General features: G+C 38.5%; 1 protein-coding gene across 2 annotated transcripts in view; it reads left to right on the forward strand.

The window, feature by feature from the left end:
- Larp4 (La ribonucleoprotein 4) overlaps window positions 1–16,516 on the forward strand; it is a 54,786-nt gene that overhangs the window by 20,818 nt on the left and 17,452 nt on the right. For both annotated transcript variants that reach the window (XM_057791447.1, XM_057791448.1), the window contains exons 4-10: window positions 2,569–2,644; window positions 5,842–5,978; window positions 6,763–6,866; window positions 9,063–9,173; window positions 10,666–10,719; window positions 12,819–13,031; window positions 13,776–13,879. In XM_057791447.1, the coding sequence (XP_057647430.1) occupies window positions 2,569–2,644; window positions 5,842–5,978; window positions 6,763–6,866; window positions 9,063–9,173; window positions 10,666–10,719; window positions 12,819–13,031; window positions 13,776–13,879 (799 nt within the window). The remainder of the gene's footprint in view (window positions 1–2,568; window positions 2,645–5,841; window positions 5,979–6,762; window positions 6,867–9,062; window positions 9,174–10,665; window positions 10,720–12,818; window positions 13,032–13,775; window positions 13,880–16,516) is intronic.

The raw sequence follows: 16,516 nt of genomic DNA on the forward strand, positions 1-16,516 counted from the left end.
TAGTAGGGCCGAGGAGGTGCTCAGTGAGTGAAGTACTTGCTGGAGGACTTAAATCCCGACTCCCAGCACCCACATACAAGCTAGGCATAGTAGATTTGAGTCTAACCCCAGTACTAGTTACAGAGACAGGCAGATCCTGGGAACTTCCTAGCCAGCCACCATAGCAGGTTCATCAAGAGATCTTATCTCCAAGGTGGAGAATGATAGAGGACACCAAATATCAACTTCTGGCCTCTATGCACACATGGAAAATACATGTGTGCATATGACACACTATAAGAGGATATATGCTCTTTTTTTAACTTTATTTTTACTTTAAAAAAGTAAAAAGAGAACAGACTATCTTTTTTCATTATATATACCAATCCAAGTTCCCACTCCCTCCCCTCCTTCCATTCCCTTCACCCTTCCTATCCACTCCACAGAGAGGGTGAGGCACACTGCTTTGGGGAAGATCCAAGGCCCTCTCTTCTATGTCTAGGCTGAGCAAGGTATCCATCCAAAGAGAATAGGTTCCCAAAAAGCCAGTACAAGCAGTAAGGATAAATCCTGGTGCCACTGCCAGTGACCTCTCAGTCTGCTCCAGCCACGCAACTGTCAACCACATTCAAAGGGACTAGTTTGGACCTATGCTGGGTCCTTCACTGTCCAGCTGGAGTTGGTGAGCTCCCATTAGCTCAGGTAGACTGTTTCAGTGGGTGAACCCATCATAGTCTTGACCTTTGCTCATATTCTCTCTCCTCCCATTCTTCAACTGGGCTTTGGGAGCTCAGTCCAGAGCTCTGATGCGGGTCTCTTTGCTTCTGTTTCCATCAGTTGCTGGATGAAGGTTCTATGGTGATATTTAAGATACTCATCAGTCTGACTACAGGGCAAAGTCAGTTCGGGCACCCTTTCCTCTATTTCTTAGGGTCTTAGCTGGGGTCATCCTTGTGGATTCCTGGGAATTCCTCTAGAGCCAGGTTTCTTGCTAGCCCCATAATGGTTTCCCCAATAAAGTTATCTCTTTCCTTGCTCTCATCTCTATTCTTCCTCCATCTAGATTATCTGTTCCCTCAAGTTCTCCTTCCCCTCCTCCAATCCCCTTTCCTTTCCCCCCTCCCCTCACACCCTCCCTTCTCCCCTTACCCCCATGCTCCCAATTTTGTCAGGCAATCTTGTCTATTTCGACTTTCCAGGTGGATCTATATATGCTTCGCTTAGGGTTCATCTTGTTACTTAACTTCTCTAGAATCATGAGAGGACATTTGCTCTTAGTCATTTTTTCTGTGTTCCTTCCTAGCGGGGAGGATTTATAGTCTGTGTTTTAAGGCCATCCTGGGCTACATAGTAAGACCTACCCTGTGCAATATAATCTCAGCACTTGTTGGTAGAGGCAGAAGGGTTAGGACTTCAAAGTCATGCTTACCCACATAGTGTGTTTGAAGTTTGTTTAAACTACCTAAGATGCTGTCTCAAAAAGTCAAAACCAAGCAACTGAGGAAACAAGTCAAGAAATGAAAAAAGGTATAAAGAGAATTATGAGTGTGACTCACAGTGGATATAATGCTAGTAAAGCAGATAGTTACATAAACACAATCTATCCCACTTTTTAGTTCCTGTCTTAAATTTTAGATCACCTTTAGTTTGGGGTTTCTTGTTTTCTTTCGTGTTCCCTTGAAGAACTGAGTAGTTTTCAATTAATTCCCCCCCCCCCCCCCCGAGACAGGGTTTCTCTGTGGCTTTGGAGCCTGTCCTGGAACTAGCTCTTGTAGACCAGGCTGGTCTCGAACTCACAGAGATCCGCCTGCCTCTGCCTCCCGAGTGCTGGGATTAAAGGCGTGCGCCACCACCGCCCGGCTAGTTTTCAATTTTTTATGTTTTTGTTTTTGAAATGGTCTCTCTGTGTTGCCCTGGCTGTTTTGGAACTCACATTGTAGACCAGGCTGGTCTCAAACTCAGAGATCTGCCTGCCTCACAATTTTACAAATGAGATCAGGGCAATGTTTAACTTCATAGTAGTCAAATACTTTTTGTACGAATGTCCTTCCTTATTTCTTGGAGAAGTGTGCGCGCGCGCGTGTGTGCTTTTCTCCACCTTGGTCTTTGAGATAGGCTTTGGGCTCACTCATTAGGTTAGGCTAGCTGGCTAGAGAGCCCCACGGACCTCCTGTTTTTACCTCCACGGTACTGGAAGTACAAGTATGCACTATGATGTCATCACATTTGACATTTTTTAATGTGTGTTCTGGGACTTGAACTTGGGGTTCATGCTTGTATGATGACAAGCACTGTACTGACTGACATGTATGAACTATGTGTGTGACAACGCATATTGAGTCCATTGCCACACACATGCTAGATGAATACTCTCTGTGTTTCGGAGTTCAGCCCCAGCTCAGTAAGATGAAGCTTCAGTCAATATGAAGTACTGCTGGAAAAAGTGTAAGTTGAAAGAAATTAGACTTGATTTAATAATACAGTTTTGTTTACATTTTAATTTGTAGTTAATCGGTGACTTCAGAATATGTATTAAGTTTTACCTGTGACAACTTTAACAGTTTTCTCTCTCTCATTTTCTGCCATCAGGAGAAAGCAATTCAACAATTTCTACAGAAGATTTAAAAGAATGTCTGAGAAAACAATTAGAGTTCTGTTTTTCACGGTACAGATCTTTTAAATTGATTTTTTTTATGTTTTTAATGAGTAGATATAAAATACCTGTGCAATAGGCAGTTATCATTCTCTTTAGTCACAGGTTTTGCTATCTTTCTTGAGTATATTTCTTATTTAGACTTAAGGGTAGCCTTTAGTTGTTTTTATCTTTTCTCAGCAAATGACAGTATCCATTGCATACTTTTCCTAGGCTCATATTTAGTCTCAGTTTTCTAAAAACGAAAGGAAAATAATTTTTAAAAACTATCAGAATAAAAGGAAGGAAAAAAATCTCAATTTTAAGTTTTTAGGAGTTGGCTCTTTTAACTTTTGAACAGAGTAATTTTAGCAAGACCCTAAAACAATAGGTCAAGAATTTTGTTTCTTTTTTTCTTAAACATGAAGTCCTTTTAGGCGGATGTTTCAAAATAACTTATTTACAGGTGAGAATTACATAGAAATATTTGTTGCTTAGAAACTATAAAGTTTCAGTATGTAAAAACTATTTACAGCTGGGCATTATGACACACATATTAATTAATCCCAGCACTAGGGAGGCAAAAGCTGGTGAGTCTCAGAGGTGAGGCTGGCTTCGTCTGCATAGAGACTTCCAGGACAGCCAGAGGCACATAGTGAGATTGTCTCAAACAAAACAAAAGCTGTTAGAAAATAATTGAAAATTTGGACATACATGCAGATGTAGTGTTTTCCATTTTTTCCTCCCAGTATTTGGTGAAACAGTCATTCGAGCTCCTTGTAGGCTGGAAGTATCGACTTTTTGGGAGGAGGGGGTTTCAAGGTAGGATTTCTCTGTTCTGTCCTGAATGGCCTCAAACTCAGAGATTGCCTGCCTTTGTCTCCTGAGTGCTGGGATTAAAGGTGTGTGCCCAGCTACACCTGGCTCAGAAGCATAGATTTTATGCTACCTTTCTCTTGTTTTTTGAATTTTGATTCTGTGAGCCAGGTTCTCAATTTGTAGTTCTTTTAAAGAGATCTGTCTGCCTTTGCCTCCTTAGTGCTAGGATTAAAGACATGCACTACCATACCAGACATATCACCCACCCCTGATCTTTAACCTGGAGCCTCTCACATGCTCGACAATTAAGTGCTGTGCCACTGGGCTGTTATCTTCAGCCCTGGTTCTCATATGAATAATTTGTTTTTTTTGGTGGTTACCAAATGGCTATTTTGTGGTTTTCTAATTATTTTGTCCCCATCCCCACCTTTTTTTTCTTTAGTGGTGCTGAGGATTAAAACCAGGGCCTCATGAGTGCTAGGCAATTGTTCAGCCTATCCCAGCACTAACTCCACCAATTTTTCTTTTCTGCATCTAGTAATTGATATTTTACTACAAAGAAACATACTTCATTTTTTTTTTTTTATGTTTTTCTTTTGTTTTTGAGACAGACTTAGGCAACTCAAGCAGCCCTCAAGATTCTCCTTCCTCAGCCACCCTAGGAATTTTGGAATTCTAAGCATGCAGTATCACACACTAATGTAATTAGATTTTAACTTATTTACTTTATAAGACCTTAAGACAATAAGACTTTACTCTAGCCAAGGCTAACCTGGAATTCACTGTGAGCTTAGCCTGATCTTGAATTCTTACCAGTCCTTCTTTCTCCTCATTCCTAGTGCTGGAATTAGATGTGAGCATAATTCCTTTTTTTTAATAAAATACTTTTAATAATTATTTTAAGGTTCTTACAAACTGGCTTATTATTTTTGGAACTGCTTCTGTCGTATTTTGTGTTATCATGTCAATTTGATTTGCTTTTGAGAATTAAAGATTCTTTGGCTAAACACTTTAATACTGACTGATAAGAATGGGGTTGTTGCAACTCCAGTTTGCTCAAACTATAACATTTTAGATGTGCAAAAACCATGTTTTTATATGGTTTCTGATTTTCAAGTTATTAAATAATAACTTTTTATTACATTTATTACAGTGATGTTAATTTGTCCTTTTGTGTTGAAATGTGAGTTTTCATTGTTTTTTGAAATTGGGTTTCTCTTTATAGCTTTGGAGCCTGTTCTAGAACTTGCTCTGTAGACCAGGCTATCCTCGATTCACCTGACATGAGTTTAATCTTACTGGTATCTTCTGTTACTCTTTTCCCAACAAATAACTAACTACCTTGATTACTATCTTAGCTGGATTTTAGTTTAAAGGTCTTTGAGTTTACTCTTTGCCCATAGAAAAGATTTAAAAAAAAAAAAAGATTTATTCATTTTAATGTGTATGGGTATTTTGCCTGCCCATATTTCTACACACCATAAACATGCATTGCCTGTAGAGCCCAGAAGAGGGCATCAGACCCCTGAAACTGATGTTAGCAAGTGGCTGTGAGCTGCCATGTATGTGGTAGGAATCAAACCCGGGTCGTATAGGAAAACATTCAGTTCTCTAAACCCCTGGACCACTCTGCCTATAAGGCTTTAAAAGCTTTATTGGATCAAGAAAATCTTTCATGAAACCCATAATCTTGCCTGGGAGACACAAAACAACAAACACAATATACAGTTAGGTGATGATTGCTGTGGGTTAAAAAATGAGAACAGCATCAAAGAAAGAAGAATTTAGAGTACGTGTGTTTTGTTATTGTTTTTGTTTGTTTGTTTGTTTTGGGTTTAGGGGTTTTTCCAGACAGGGTTTCTCTGTAGCCCTGGCTCTGTATACCAGGCTGGACTCAAACTCAGAGATCCACCTGCCTCTACTTCCGGAATAGGGATTGACGGTGTGCACAATACAGATATTCTTATTTACTCTACTTTAATGACTGTTTGATACAAACAAAAAGACAAGATTTTAAACTGGTCTTGATAGCATACATGTACATTACATAGCTTGTATTGCCAACTATGAGCAGAGTATCTTAAATCTTTAATTTTAAATACCTTTCAGGTTCAGTAGTCAAGCATGTTTATGAAAAAACAAATTAAATATCTATGATTCAGTTTATGGTTAAACTACCATTTTTCCCATATGCATTGGGATTAAAAACCTATTGAAGTTGTTACTGGTATGATTCTGTTGGTATATTTCAAGTTGAGCTAAGAGAACTGTTGAACTTCTCATAAGTCGTCTTAGTGTTTGTGCTACTTTGATTTCTCTAGGCATAGTGATAAACATGAATATGGTACATTTTTGCTTTAGGTGCTTTTTAAGAATTATGTATGCTATATTTGCTTGTTTATTTCTTTCAGAGAAAATTTATCAAAGGATCTTTACTTGATATCTCAAATGGATAGTGATCAGTTCATCCCAATATGGACAGTTGCCAACATGGAAGAAATAAAAAAACTGACCACAGATCCGGATTTAATTCTTGAAGTGTTGAGATGTATGTAAATGACTTTAGCTTTTTTTATTTTTCCCCTTCTCTTTTCTTCACCCCCTCTCCCCAAGATAGGGTTTCTCAGCTTTGGAACCTGTCCTGGCTCAAACTCATGGAGATCAGCCAGCCTATGTCTCCCAAGTGCTAGGACTAAAGGCGTGTGCCACCACCTCCAGGCTAGCTCTTTTATAGTTACAAAGTTAACAATTTTTATTTCTAGTTATACAGGGAATTGTTTTAAGTAGCCTTTAGTGTGTGTATGTGTTAGTATGTATGTTCTTTTTAATCTTGTACACCTAGCAAGTATTAGCAGGTAAAGGTTGTTGTATAGGAATGGCCTCATTTGTTTTATTATGATTTCACAACCTATTAATGAGTTTTGACCTATGTATAGTTTGACAAATACTCCTGGAGTTATTATTTAATTTATCTTATCCTTTGTATGAGAACAAAAATGTTGGGGTCCCTCATCACTAGGAAAAGGGGCTATACATGGAATATATATAAATAATAAATGCTTTTTCCCCTGGAGGATTCTTTTCAGCACATTTGACTGCAGTGTTGGTGCTGCAGACACTTAGATTAGCAAATAACATCTGGTGATCATCTTTGCATGCAAAACCCCCCCCCATTTTCTTTCTTTTTTTAAGCATGACAGTAATTTTTGGCATTTTATCTTAGCATTTCACAATTTATTTGGTAAGAAATTGAACTGAATAATTTTTAATGACATTATTAATTTCATTACCTGTCACTTTTAAGTGAGATGTGTGGTTTTTTTAAATTTCAGCTTCCCCTATGGTACAAGTTGATGAGAAGGGGGAGAAGGTGAGACCCAGTCATAAGCGTTGTATTGTAATTCTCAGAGAAATTCCTGAAACTACACCAGTAGAGGTAATCATTGATTATTGCTAAGACTAACTTTTTTTAATTGTTTAGATCAGAGAAAGTAGGCAAGCAAAGTAAAAATCAATACCCTCTTATTAGACTTGTTAAACTGAAGTATTAAAATAGAATAAAGGAGGAAGGACGTATATGTCTGTGTTCTTAGGAGAACACAGATTGCAGTAATATTAATTTTGGATGTATTGACTGACAATTAACTAGGAGGATTCATGTAATAAGAGTGGATGAAAAAATTTTGAAGAAGAATTAGTTGGCAAAATGTAAAACAAAGCCACAGTCATAAGGATCAAGTGTGGTTCAGGTTTGAGAATAAAATAATATTTGAATAAAACAGCATACTTCAGAATCCTACCCTTCTGAAAATACACACATATATACTTAGTAATTCTGCCAGGAATCATTGACTAACGTTACGTCTTTTGATTTTTCAAGACGGGGTTTCTCTATAGTGCTTAGGAGTCTTGTTGAAGAGGCTGGCCTTGAACTGAGAGAGCTCCCAAGACCTCCGCCTGACTCTGCTTCCTCAGTGCTGGGATTAAAGGCTACCACCACCTGGCTCTAACTTTACAATTATTCAAAGCCATAGTTATGTGTTGTATAGACAAAGTAACTGAGCCTTAAGATGATTTAAAAAATTTCCCAAGTGTGAGTTAGATTATTAGGCTGTAGAGGTGGCTCAGCGGTTAAGAGCACTGCCTGCTCTTCCAAAGGTCCTGAGTTCAATTCCCAGCAACCACATGGTGGCTCACAACCATCTGTAATGTGGTCTGGTGCTCTCTTGAAGAAGAAACCTGGTCAGTCGTCCTCGTCAACTTTGACCATGAAACCCAATATGGACAAGTTCAACAGAACCACCATATACGGGCTGCCCATGCATGCTTAACATTGCCAGAGCATAAATTTCAAATTTTTTTCAAAGTGAGTTAGATTACATGGCAGACTAGATTGAAACTTCGTGAAATTCCAGAGCTTATGTTTAACTGCTGTGCTAAGGGCTTTGTTAAAAATTGCATGTGGCATGTGGATAAATTAAAGAAGGAATTGCATAGTTACTGACTTACTGTAATTTGTTAGAATTAAAAGAAAAATGTAGGCCCTATTTATATGATGCCTTCGTAGTTAAATCTTTGTCCAGTGTCATTCATGTTATGTATCTGAAATGTTGCCTTCCTAAACCTACAAGTAGTAGATAGTAAATGGACTGAAATGATGAAAACAGATGCAGATAGCTTCAGAATAGGCTTGATTTGATTATTAAATTACTGTTCTCTCTGATAGTCCTGGAAATGTTTGTTTTCTCGCTCTTAGCTAGCTCTTGTAGACCAGGCTGGCCTCGAACTCACAGGCCTGCACTACCACTGACCGGCCTTTTTTTTTTTTCCCCGCCTGCCTCCCTCCCTCCCTGCCATGCTCATTGTCCCCAGGGGTTCCCCTTGTTCATCCCTGGAACGAACACACACACACACACACACACACCCCGCCGCCGCCGCCCAGTCCTCTGCTTCCAGATTCTGCTCAGGGAGGGCCCAGAGGCCGAAAAGGAGGAGAGGGTAGGCACTCAGAGCCACCCCTGAGCTGGGCTTCTAACTACAAACAAGCCCCCATCACCAAACTTTAAACTTTCTTTTCAACTATTAACTCTTGCCTTACCAATCTCAGTTTTGTTATAATCAGTTTTTTTTCTGGATTCATTTTTTGGTAAGTTAGATAGTTATAGGAAAGATGTTTGTACAGAGTTCATATCTGATTCTGATACAAACAAAATATCTAAATTAGATAAGAATTATGAGTGGTATTATTTATGTTAGTAAAGATCATAACTTAAAAACTTTTCTCCTTGCTGAGTGGTAATAACACACACTTTTCCCCAGCACTCAGAAGGCAGAAAAAGGCATATTTCTGTGAGTTCGAGACCAGCCTGGTCTACAGAGCTAGCTCTAGGACACCCAGGGTTACACAGAGAAACCCTGTCTGAGATAAACAAACAAACAAACAAACAAACAAACTTTTCTCCCTGTTGAGGAGGAAAATGACTTGGGAGAGAGCTAAATAAGGAAACTTTAGCTTGCCATTAGAACTGAAGTATTTCTGTATTGTTGCTCATAAGATAAAGTTAGGTGCAAGTTTTAAACCATAACCGCACATGTTTTCATTTCAAGAGTTGACTGTATTTTTCTTTTTTAGGAAGTGAAAGCTTTGTTTAAAAATGAAAACTGCCCAAAAGTCATAAGCTGTGAATTTGCACACAACAGCAATTGGTATATTACTTTCCAGTCAGACACGGATGCGCAACAGGTGAGAGGAGAGCTTCCTCCAATAAATCTCTGCGGAGAGTATGTGTTTGGGGTAGGGGTGTGGCCTAGTGGTAGAGTACAGGTCTAGGGTACATAAGGTCTTGGTTCAGTTCCTAGTACCACAAGGAAAGGACCAGATATGGTAGTTCCTTCCTATAGTCGTAGGACTTGGCAGAGAGAGACAGGCAAGATCAGGAGTTGAGGACCAACGTTGACTACATAAGTGTGATTGGGGCCATCTTGGGTTATATGAGATCCTGTCTCAAAACTTTAATAAAAGGAAAATGTAAATTAGACATGGTAGTGATGGTGCATGCCTGTTAACAAAGCACTTGATACTGAAGCTGTTTAAGGCCAGCCTAGGCTGTTACAAAGTGAAACCATGGCAAAAGAAGAAGAAAGAAAAGTTTACCAAGATTGGTCATACTTTTTAAATGGATATTTACTTTGTTTTTTATTATCTGCATATAATTTTAACAGATTGTTGTTGTTTTGTGTTTGGTTTTTCAAGACAGGGTTTTACTGTGTAGCCCTGGCCATCCTGGAACTCGCTCTGTAGACCAAGCTGGGCTTGAATTCAGAGATCCATATGCTTAAGCATCCCCAGTGCTGGGATTAAAGACTGTGGACCAGCACTGCCCAGCTTCGGGTTTCAGTTTTAATTAAAAAAAAAAAAAATTTTTTTTTTTTTTGAAAGAAAAATAGATGAACATAGACTTTAAACAGTTGTATTCAATGTATTTTACGGTGGCCGAGGTACGTGGCAGTCTTTCCTCATGTCCTCCTGAATGTTGGGATACAGATGTGAGCTGTCACAGTGATCTTATTCCCCATTTTTCCTCTTCAAATGTATAAGTGTATTGTCGGTCTGTGTATGCCTGGTTCCCAAGAAGGCAAGAGAAGGGTGTTGTATATCCCTGGAACTGAACCTTAAAGATGTGGAAATCAAATTATTTTTTTTTGTTGTTTTGTTTTGAGATTGGGTTGTCTCGGGTTTTTGTTGTTGATGGTTGTAGTAGTGGTGTGTGGTTTGTTTGTTGCTGTTTTTTTGGTCTTGTCTGTATTTGTTTTGAGATAGGTGCTCACTGTGAGCTTGTAAGGTTGGCCAGGCCTGCCCCTCGCTCTTGGCAGTCCTGTGTCAGAGCCACCATTCCCACCCGAGTCAATTAGAGGTCCTTTGTGTTGTGCCTTTTGTCACAGCTCCTTACCAACTCCCTGCATTGCCTACAAGCCCTATCGAGGAATGTGTTGTTTTCTTTTAGTCTTCTCGGGGTTTGTTGTTTTTGCCTTGCTGTGTGCAAGGCTGGCTTAGCTCACAGCAAAGCCCTCTCCTGTGTAGCTTTCTGAGCGCTGGGATTTCAGGTGTACACCACCACACAGCAAGACCTTTTTGTTTAGTTTAGGAACTGATAATAGTAAGCTTATTTAATAGAATGAAAATGGCTTTAATGAAATGTGTAAATGCTAATAGAAGTTCATTTTTGTTTAAACAGGCCTTTAAATATTTAAGAGAAGAAGTTAAAACATTTCAGGGCAAGCCAATCATGGTAAGAAACATTTGTAAATACATTAGATACTAGTGTGAAATAAGGGGTTTTGGGTAGAAAATGATTGATAGTTTTTTATTTGTGTTTCTTTTAAAAGAATTAAGAATTCATGAAAGACGTTTTATAAAAAGCTATAATAATTTTAAAGACATTTCTGATTGTGTTCTTCAGAAAATTAATTGACAGAAAACATGAAAATACTGACTACAGAATTTTTTTTTTACAGGGAATCACAAAGTTTTTATACTAGTTTACATCCTATAATTCTAGATCTCAAAATGAATAAGTATAATTTCTTAATGATGAAAACCATTTGCAGTTCTTCCAGCCCTGTGTCAGTTAACTGTGTTACCACAAGTATATCCATTTAAGAGGGAATTGTCATTAATAATAAATTTATACAGTGTCCTTACATGTTAACTCTATTCTTAAATTCTATGAAATTTGTCTTCATACTTCTTTCCGTCATTATTGCTATTGTTTACACTTGACAGTTGGTGTAGCCTCATAACCACTGATTTACTAACTCCTTGTTTTCTTATTTGTTTCAGTTAAGCACTGTACACATATTAACTCATCTTTTCAAACAAAATGAGGCAAGAAAATTGGTTGTTTCAGGCTAACTTGAGCTACATAGTGCGAGTTCAAGGCAAGACTTGTTCATTTGAAAGAACACCCGACTGAGATGGGTGCTGTCTCTCCACCACTGAAGAAAATGGCAGTGGCTAGACTAGTGACACGTGCCTGGCTAGGTCAGGAAAACGACCGGTGCAAGAGTAGAGTCAACGTGTAAGGACGCTGTGTGACTTGCACCAATACCATATTGCACAAATACTGCAAGACACTACTTGTAAAAACTGACGTTTAAATCTGGTGAACTGTGTGGAGTCTGATAACACGAGTTTCCATATTACAAATGAGTTTCCTTTGCTAATTATTCCAGCTTCCTTTGTCTCTTTTTTAATCACTGTTTTCCTTTGAGGTTACTGAGATACTATTTTGTGTCTCCCAATGACTTAAAGATTTCTTATGTATATTTTGATCTTTGATAAAACTTCATTAATTTGGTATATATTGTAGACTAAAACCTAATTGCATTTTTTAACACTTTAATTATTTGTCTATATGTGTATGTCTGTCTATATATATGTGCATATGCCTGAGATTAGGGACATCCTCTGTAGCTGGCATTATAAGCAGTTTAAGCTGCCTAATATGGGTGCTGGAAATTGAACTCAGGTCTTCTGTGAAAACTACATGCTCTTTTGTTTTGTTTTTGCTTTTTGAGGCAGGATTTCTCGGTAGTTTTTGGAGCCTGTCCTGGAACTCACTCTGTAGACCAGGCTGGCCTTGAACTCACAAAGATCCTCCTGTTTATGCCTCCCGAGTGCTGGGCTTAAAGGCGTATGCCACCATTGCCCTGCAAGAACAATACATGTTCTTAGCCACTGAGCTATCTCTCAACCCCCCCCCCTTTCTTTTTCCCCTTTAATTTGGACAGTTGTCTACTTGTTGGCTGAACCTGTCACGTTTCTTTGGAAATGACTCTTAGGGTTCTTTGATCTGTTATTATTTTCTGAATTTACTGCGTAGATTCTTATTAATCTGGTGTCAACAAAGAAACAAAGCAATATTGAAGTTAATGGAATAGCAATTTTTAAATTAAACTTTGAGTTTAAATTTACGTTAGTACTTATTTTTTTAATTTTCTGTACGTGTATGTTTCTGCATGTGAGCATGTACATGTGAGTGCAGGTGTGTTCAGAGGCCAGAGACACTCTTTTGCTCTTAGCTGTTTTCTATAACCTAATGTATTCCAGGTTTGTGTTGTTGGTGGTGGTGATATTTCTCTTTGCAAAGCTAGAGAATCCTCTGGGGTAGTAGCAGACTCACTCTTCACTATTGAGTCAGCTCTCGTTCTTATTTTTACCTTGTTTATTGTGGCTCTTCTCAAGTCCAGATTTTTCTATTAATTCTGATTCTAACTCATTTTGATTCTAAGCAGAAATAAATCATAATACATGTAAAAAAATAAGTTGGACATATTGGTTGTATTATACATTTCATCGTTTATTATTATGTTTTCTTCTTGCTTTTAGGCAAGGATAAAAGCCATTAATACGTTTTTTGCTAAGAATGGTTATCGATTAATGGATTCTAGTCTGTATACTCAACCCATTCAGACTCCAACCCAATATCCCTCACCAGTCTTTATGCAGCCAGTGTATAACCCTCATCAGCAGTACTCAGTGTATAGTATTGTGCCTCAGTCTTGGTCTCCAAGCCCTGCACCCTACTTTGAAACACCACTGGTAAGTGAGACTTTCAGAAAAATAATACAATATTTAGTTCAAGCTAAAATGTAAAGAAACCATCTAAAAACCAAGTAGAGATGCATTTGCTTGTGATTGGAGCACACACAAAGCAGCATTAGAAGAATCATTGCAACTTCAAGGCCAGGCTACTCTGCATGGAAAGTAACAGACCAGCCATAGTTGTCAAAAAGTTACCAAAAACTCCAACAAGCTAATCCAGTTGGTTGATTTTTGTGTTGGTTACTCTGTGCGTAAACTATGATAGTTCCTTACCCAGGAAGCAGTAAGCATATTACTAAGGGTTGAGCTATTGGTTTCTACAATTTGATTTTTTACATTTTGCTAAGTGAATTGAAAAAGAAACTAAGTCCTTTGTTTGTTTGATTGATTGTTTTACCATGTAGCCCTGGCTGTCCTGGAACTCTGTATGTAGACCAGGCTGGCCTTGAACTCAGAGAGATCTGCCTGCCTCTAGAGTGCTGGGACTTAAGATGTGCACCACTATGCTCAGCTTTTGACATCAAAGAGTTTCTATGTAATGAATTAGTGATATGTTATTTATAATAAAATAGTGTGAGGTGGGAACATTGCAGAAATGATTATTAAGTACAGTTTTCTTTTTTTCTTTTTTTTTAACTTATTGAAGAAACTGATGTTACTGTGGCTCACTTGGGTTTCTCAAAACTTTCTCAGGAGTATTATATTATATCCTTACCATTAAACACTATTTTTTTTTTCTAGGCTCCTTTCCCTAATGGTAGTTTTGTGAATGGCTTTAGTTCACCGGGATCTTATAAAACAAATGCTGCTGCTGTGAACATGGGCCGACCATTCCAAAAAAATCGGTAAGATAAAAAATGATAGCTGAAATTTATTTTAAGCAATTTTTGGTAGTTCCTCAGAAATTTCCATTTTCCTTTTTTTCCTTTTCTCGGTTTTTCGAGACAGGGTTTCTCTGTAGCTTTCGGGTCTATCCTGGAACTAGCTCTTGTAGACCAGGCTGGCCTTGAACTCACAGAGATTCGCCTGCCTCTGCCTTGCTAGTGCTGGGATTAAAGGTGTGCACCACCACCACCGTCCAGCTATTTCCATGTTCTTGTTGGGAATCTAAGTATTTTTTGTTTATTTTTATAAAACGTTCATGAATTACTCAGTATATAATTCTTCAAGATCAGAATGAGTAATAGATATAAAGGGGTGAGAATTTCAGTGGTTTCTGTTTTGTCTTTTATTTTGTTTCATTGTACACGTGGGTATTTTGCCTATGTGTATCTATACCACTTTGATTTCTGTTGTCCTAGTACCCCAAAGGAAGGTGTTCTGTTCCCTGGAACTGGAGTTACAGGTGGTTGTGAGCCACTGCGTCAATTCTGGGAATTGAACCTTGGCCCTGTAGAAATAAAATCTGTTATCTTAACCATTGAACCCCAGCTCTCCACCCCAAGTATATTTTATTATTTTTACTTTATCATTTTTTTTCCAGACAATTTCTCTGTGTAGTCCTGGCTTTCCTGGAACTCAGTGTGTATTCCAGGCTGGCCATGAACTCAGATTTACCTACCTCTGCCTCCCCAAGTGCTAGGATTAAAGGGATGCACCGCTACCACCCAACTCCCAGTTCATTTTTTTTATATGAATTCTGGGGATTGAACCTAGATCCTTGTGCTTGTAAGGTAAGCATGTAACTAACAGAGTTTCCTCCCCAACATACACAAGTTGTGGTGTTTTTTTTTTTGTTTTTTTTGTTTTTTTTTTTTTTGGAAAAGTACTGATTTTTGCAAATGTTGGACTGGAGAGATTGCTTAGCACCACTGGCTGTTCTTACAGAGGATACAGGTTTAATTCCTAACACCCCCACAGTGGCTCACAACCATCTATGACTCTAGTTTGGAGGATCTGACTCCCTCTGATCTAAACTGATATACATGCAGTTAAAACATCCATACACTTAAAATAATAAATAACAAACCAAACCAAGCCTGTAGGATTGGGCATGTCGTTCAGTTGTAAGTACTCTTGCCTAGCTTAATTAAGGCCCTGGATTTTAATCTCCAGCACAATAAAAGTGTGCACACAATGCATGCAACCCTGTGTGTACAGTTCTTTCTTGTGTTCATGTGTGCCATGGCATGCCTGTGGGCATCAGAGGACAACTTTGAGGAGTCTGTTTTTACCTTCCACTTGTTGAGTCAGGTCCCTTGTTGCTACCACTGCACATATTCAGTCTATCTAGCTCTTTAGTTTCTGGGCAGTTCTCTTGTCTGTTTCTCATGTGTGAAAAAGAGTGTTGGGATTACATATGCCACCACATCTGGCTTTTATATTGGTTCCCAAGGCCAGATTTTTACCTGCTAAGCTATCTCCTACAAAAACAATAGGAATACCTTCTTACTAAAATTCTGGAATACTAGCTTTTACTACCAGCCTAATCTTTGCTTCTTTCTTGCTTCTGAGGAGTGATGGATGATCAGGCCCTTTTCAGTTAAAGGCCCCATCCCCCTTCAGTTCTGTGTATGTTTTTGTTTTGATTGCAGACTGCATTTGCACTTTCCCCTGAAGAGAGAGGGACAGAAAGGGGAAAAGAAGAGGGAGAGGAGGGGAGTAGGAAGGAGGGAGAGGAAGAGAAAGAAAGTCAAAGAGTCTTCTGTAACTCCATACATCAGGCTGGCTTCTGCCTCCAGAGTCGTGGGATTAAAGCATACACTACCACACCCCTTTTTGGGTTGTTGGTTTGTTTTAGTGTTTTGTTTTGTTTTGTTTTATTTTTGGTTTTTCGAGACAGGGTTTCTCTGTGGTTTTGGAGCCTGTCCTGGAACTAGCTCTTGTAGACCAGGCTGGTCTCGAACTCACAGAGATCCGCCTGCCTCTGCCTCCCAAGTGCTGGGATTAAAGGCGTGCGCCACCATCGCCCGGCCCAGTGTTTTGTTTTATGTATGTGTTTGGGTTTTGTTGGTATTATTTATATTTTATTTTTCCAGACGTGGTTTCTAGCTTGGAAACATGTAATGTGGTCAAGAATGTCCTTAGACTCTCGATCCTCTTGCTTGAGTTACACACACACATTCCTTGTCTAGTTTAGTACTTTTTTGCAACTTGTTTTCAACTTTTGATAGCCCAGTGATAATCAAGAATCCTAACCTAGTGAGAATGGGACTAACTTGCAAAAGTCTAGACACTTTTCTACTTTATTTTTTTTTCTACTTTATTTTATTTGTAGTACCTGGACTGTGATTGTTCAGTCCCTATCAATATGAGAGCTGAGGGCTATTTAATAAATAAACTTGTGTCTTAGACCTGTACAATGCACAGTGGAATTTGGTGAATGACAGCTCCATGGAAACAGTGCAGTTTACCTTACCAAGATATTTTTAGAAAAAGATTTAACTATTTTTAAACTCCTATTAAAGAATATACTGTAATTTTTGTTACTTTGAAAATATAACAATTTTATTTAATTAATTTATTTATTCTTTTGGTTTTTC

This window comes from Chionomys nivalis, chromosome 17 (assembly GCF_950005125.1).
Source record: "Chionomys nivalis chromosome 17, mChiNiv1.1, whole genome shotgun sequence".
NCBI lineage: Eukaryota > Metazoa > Chordata > Mammalia > Rodentia > Cricetidae > Chionomys > Chionomys nivalis.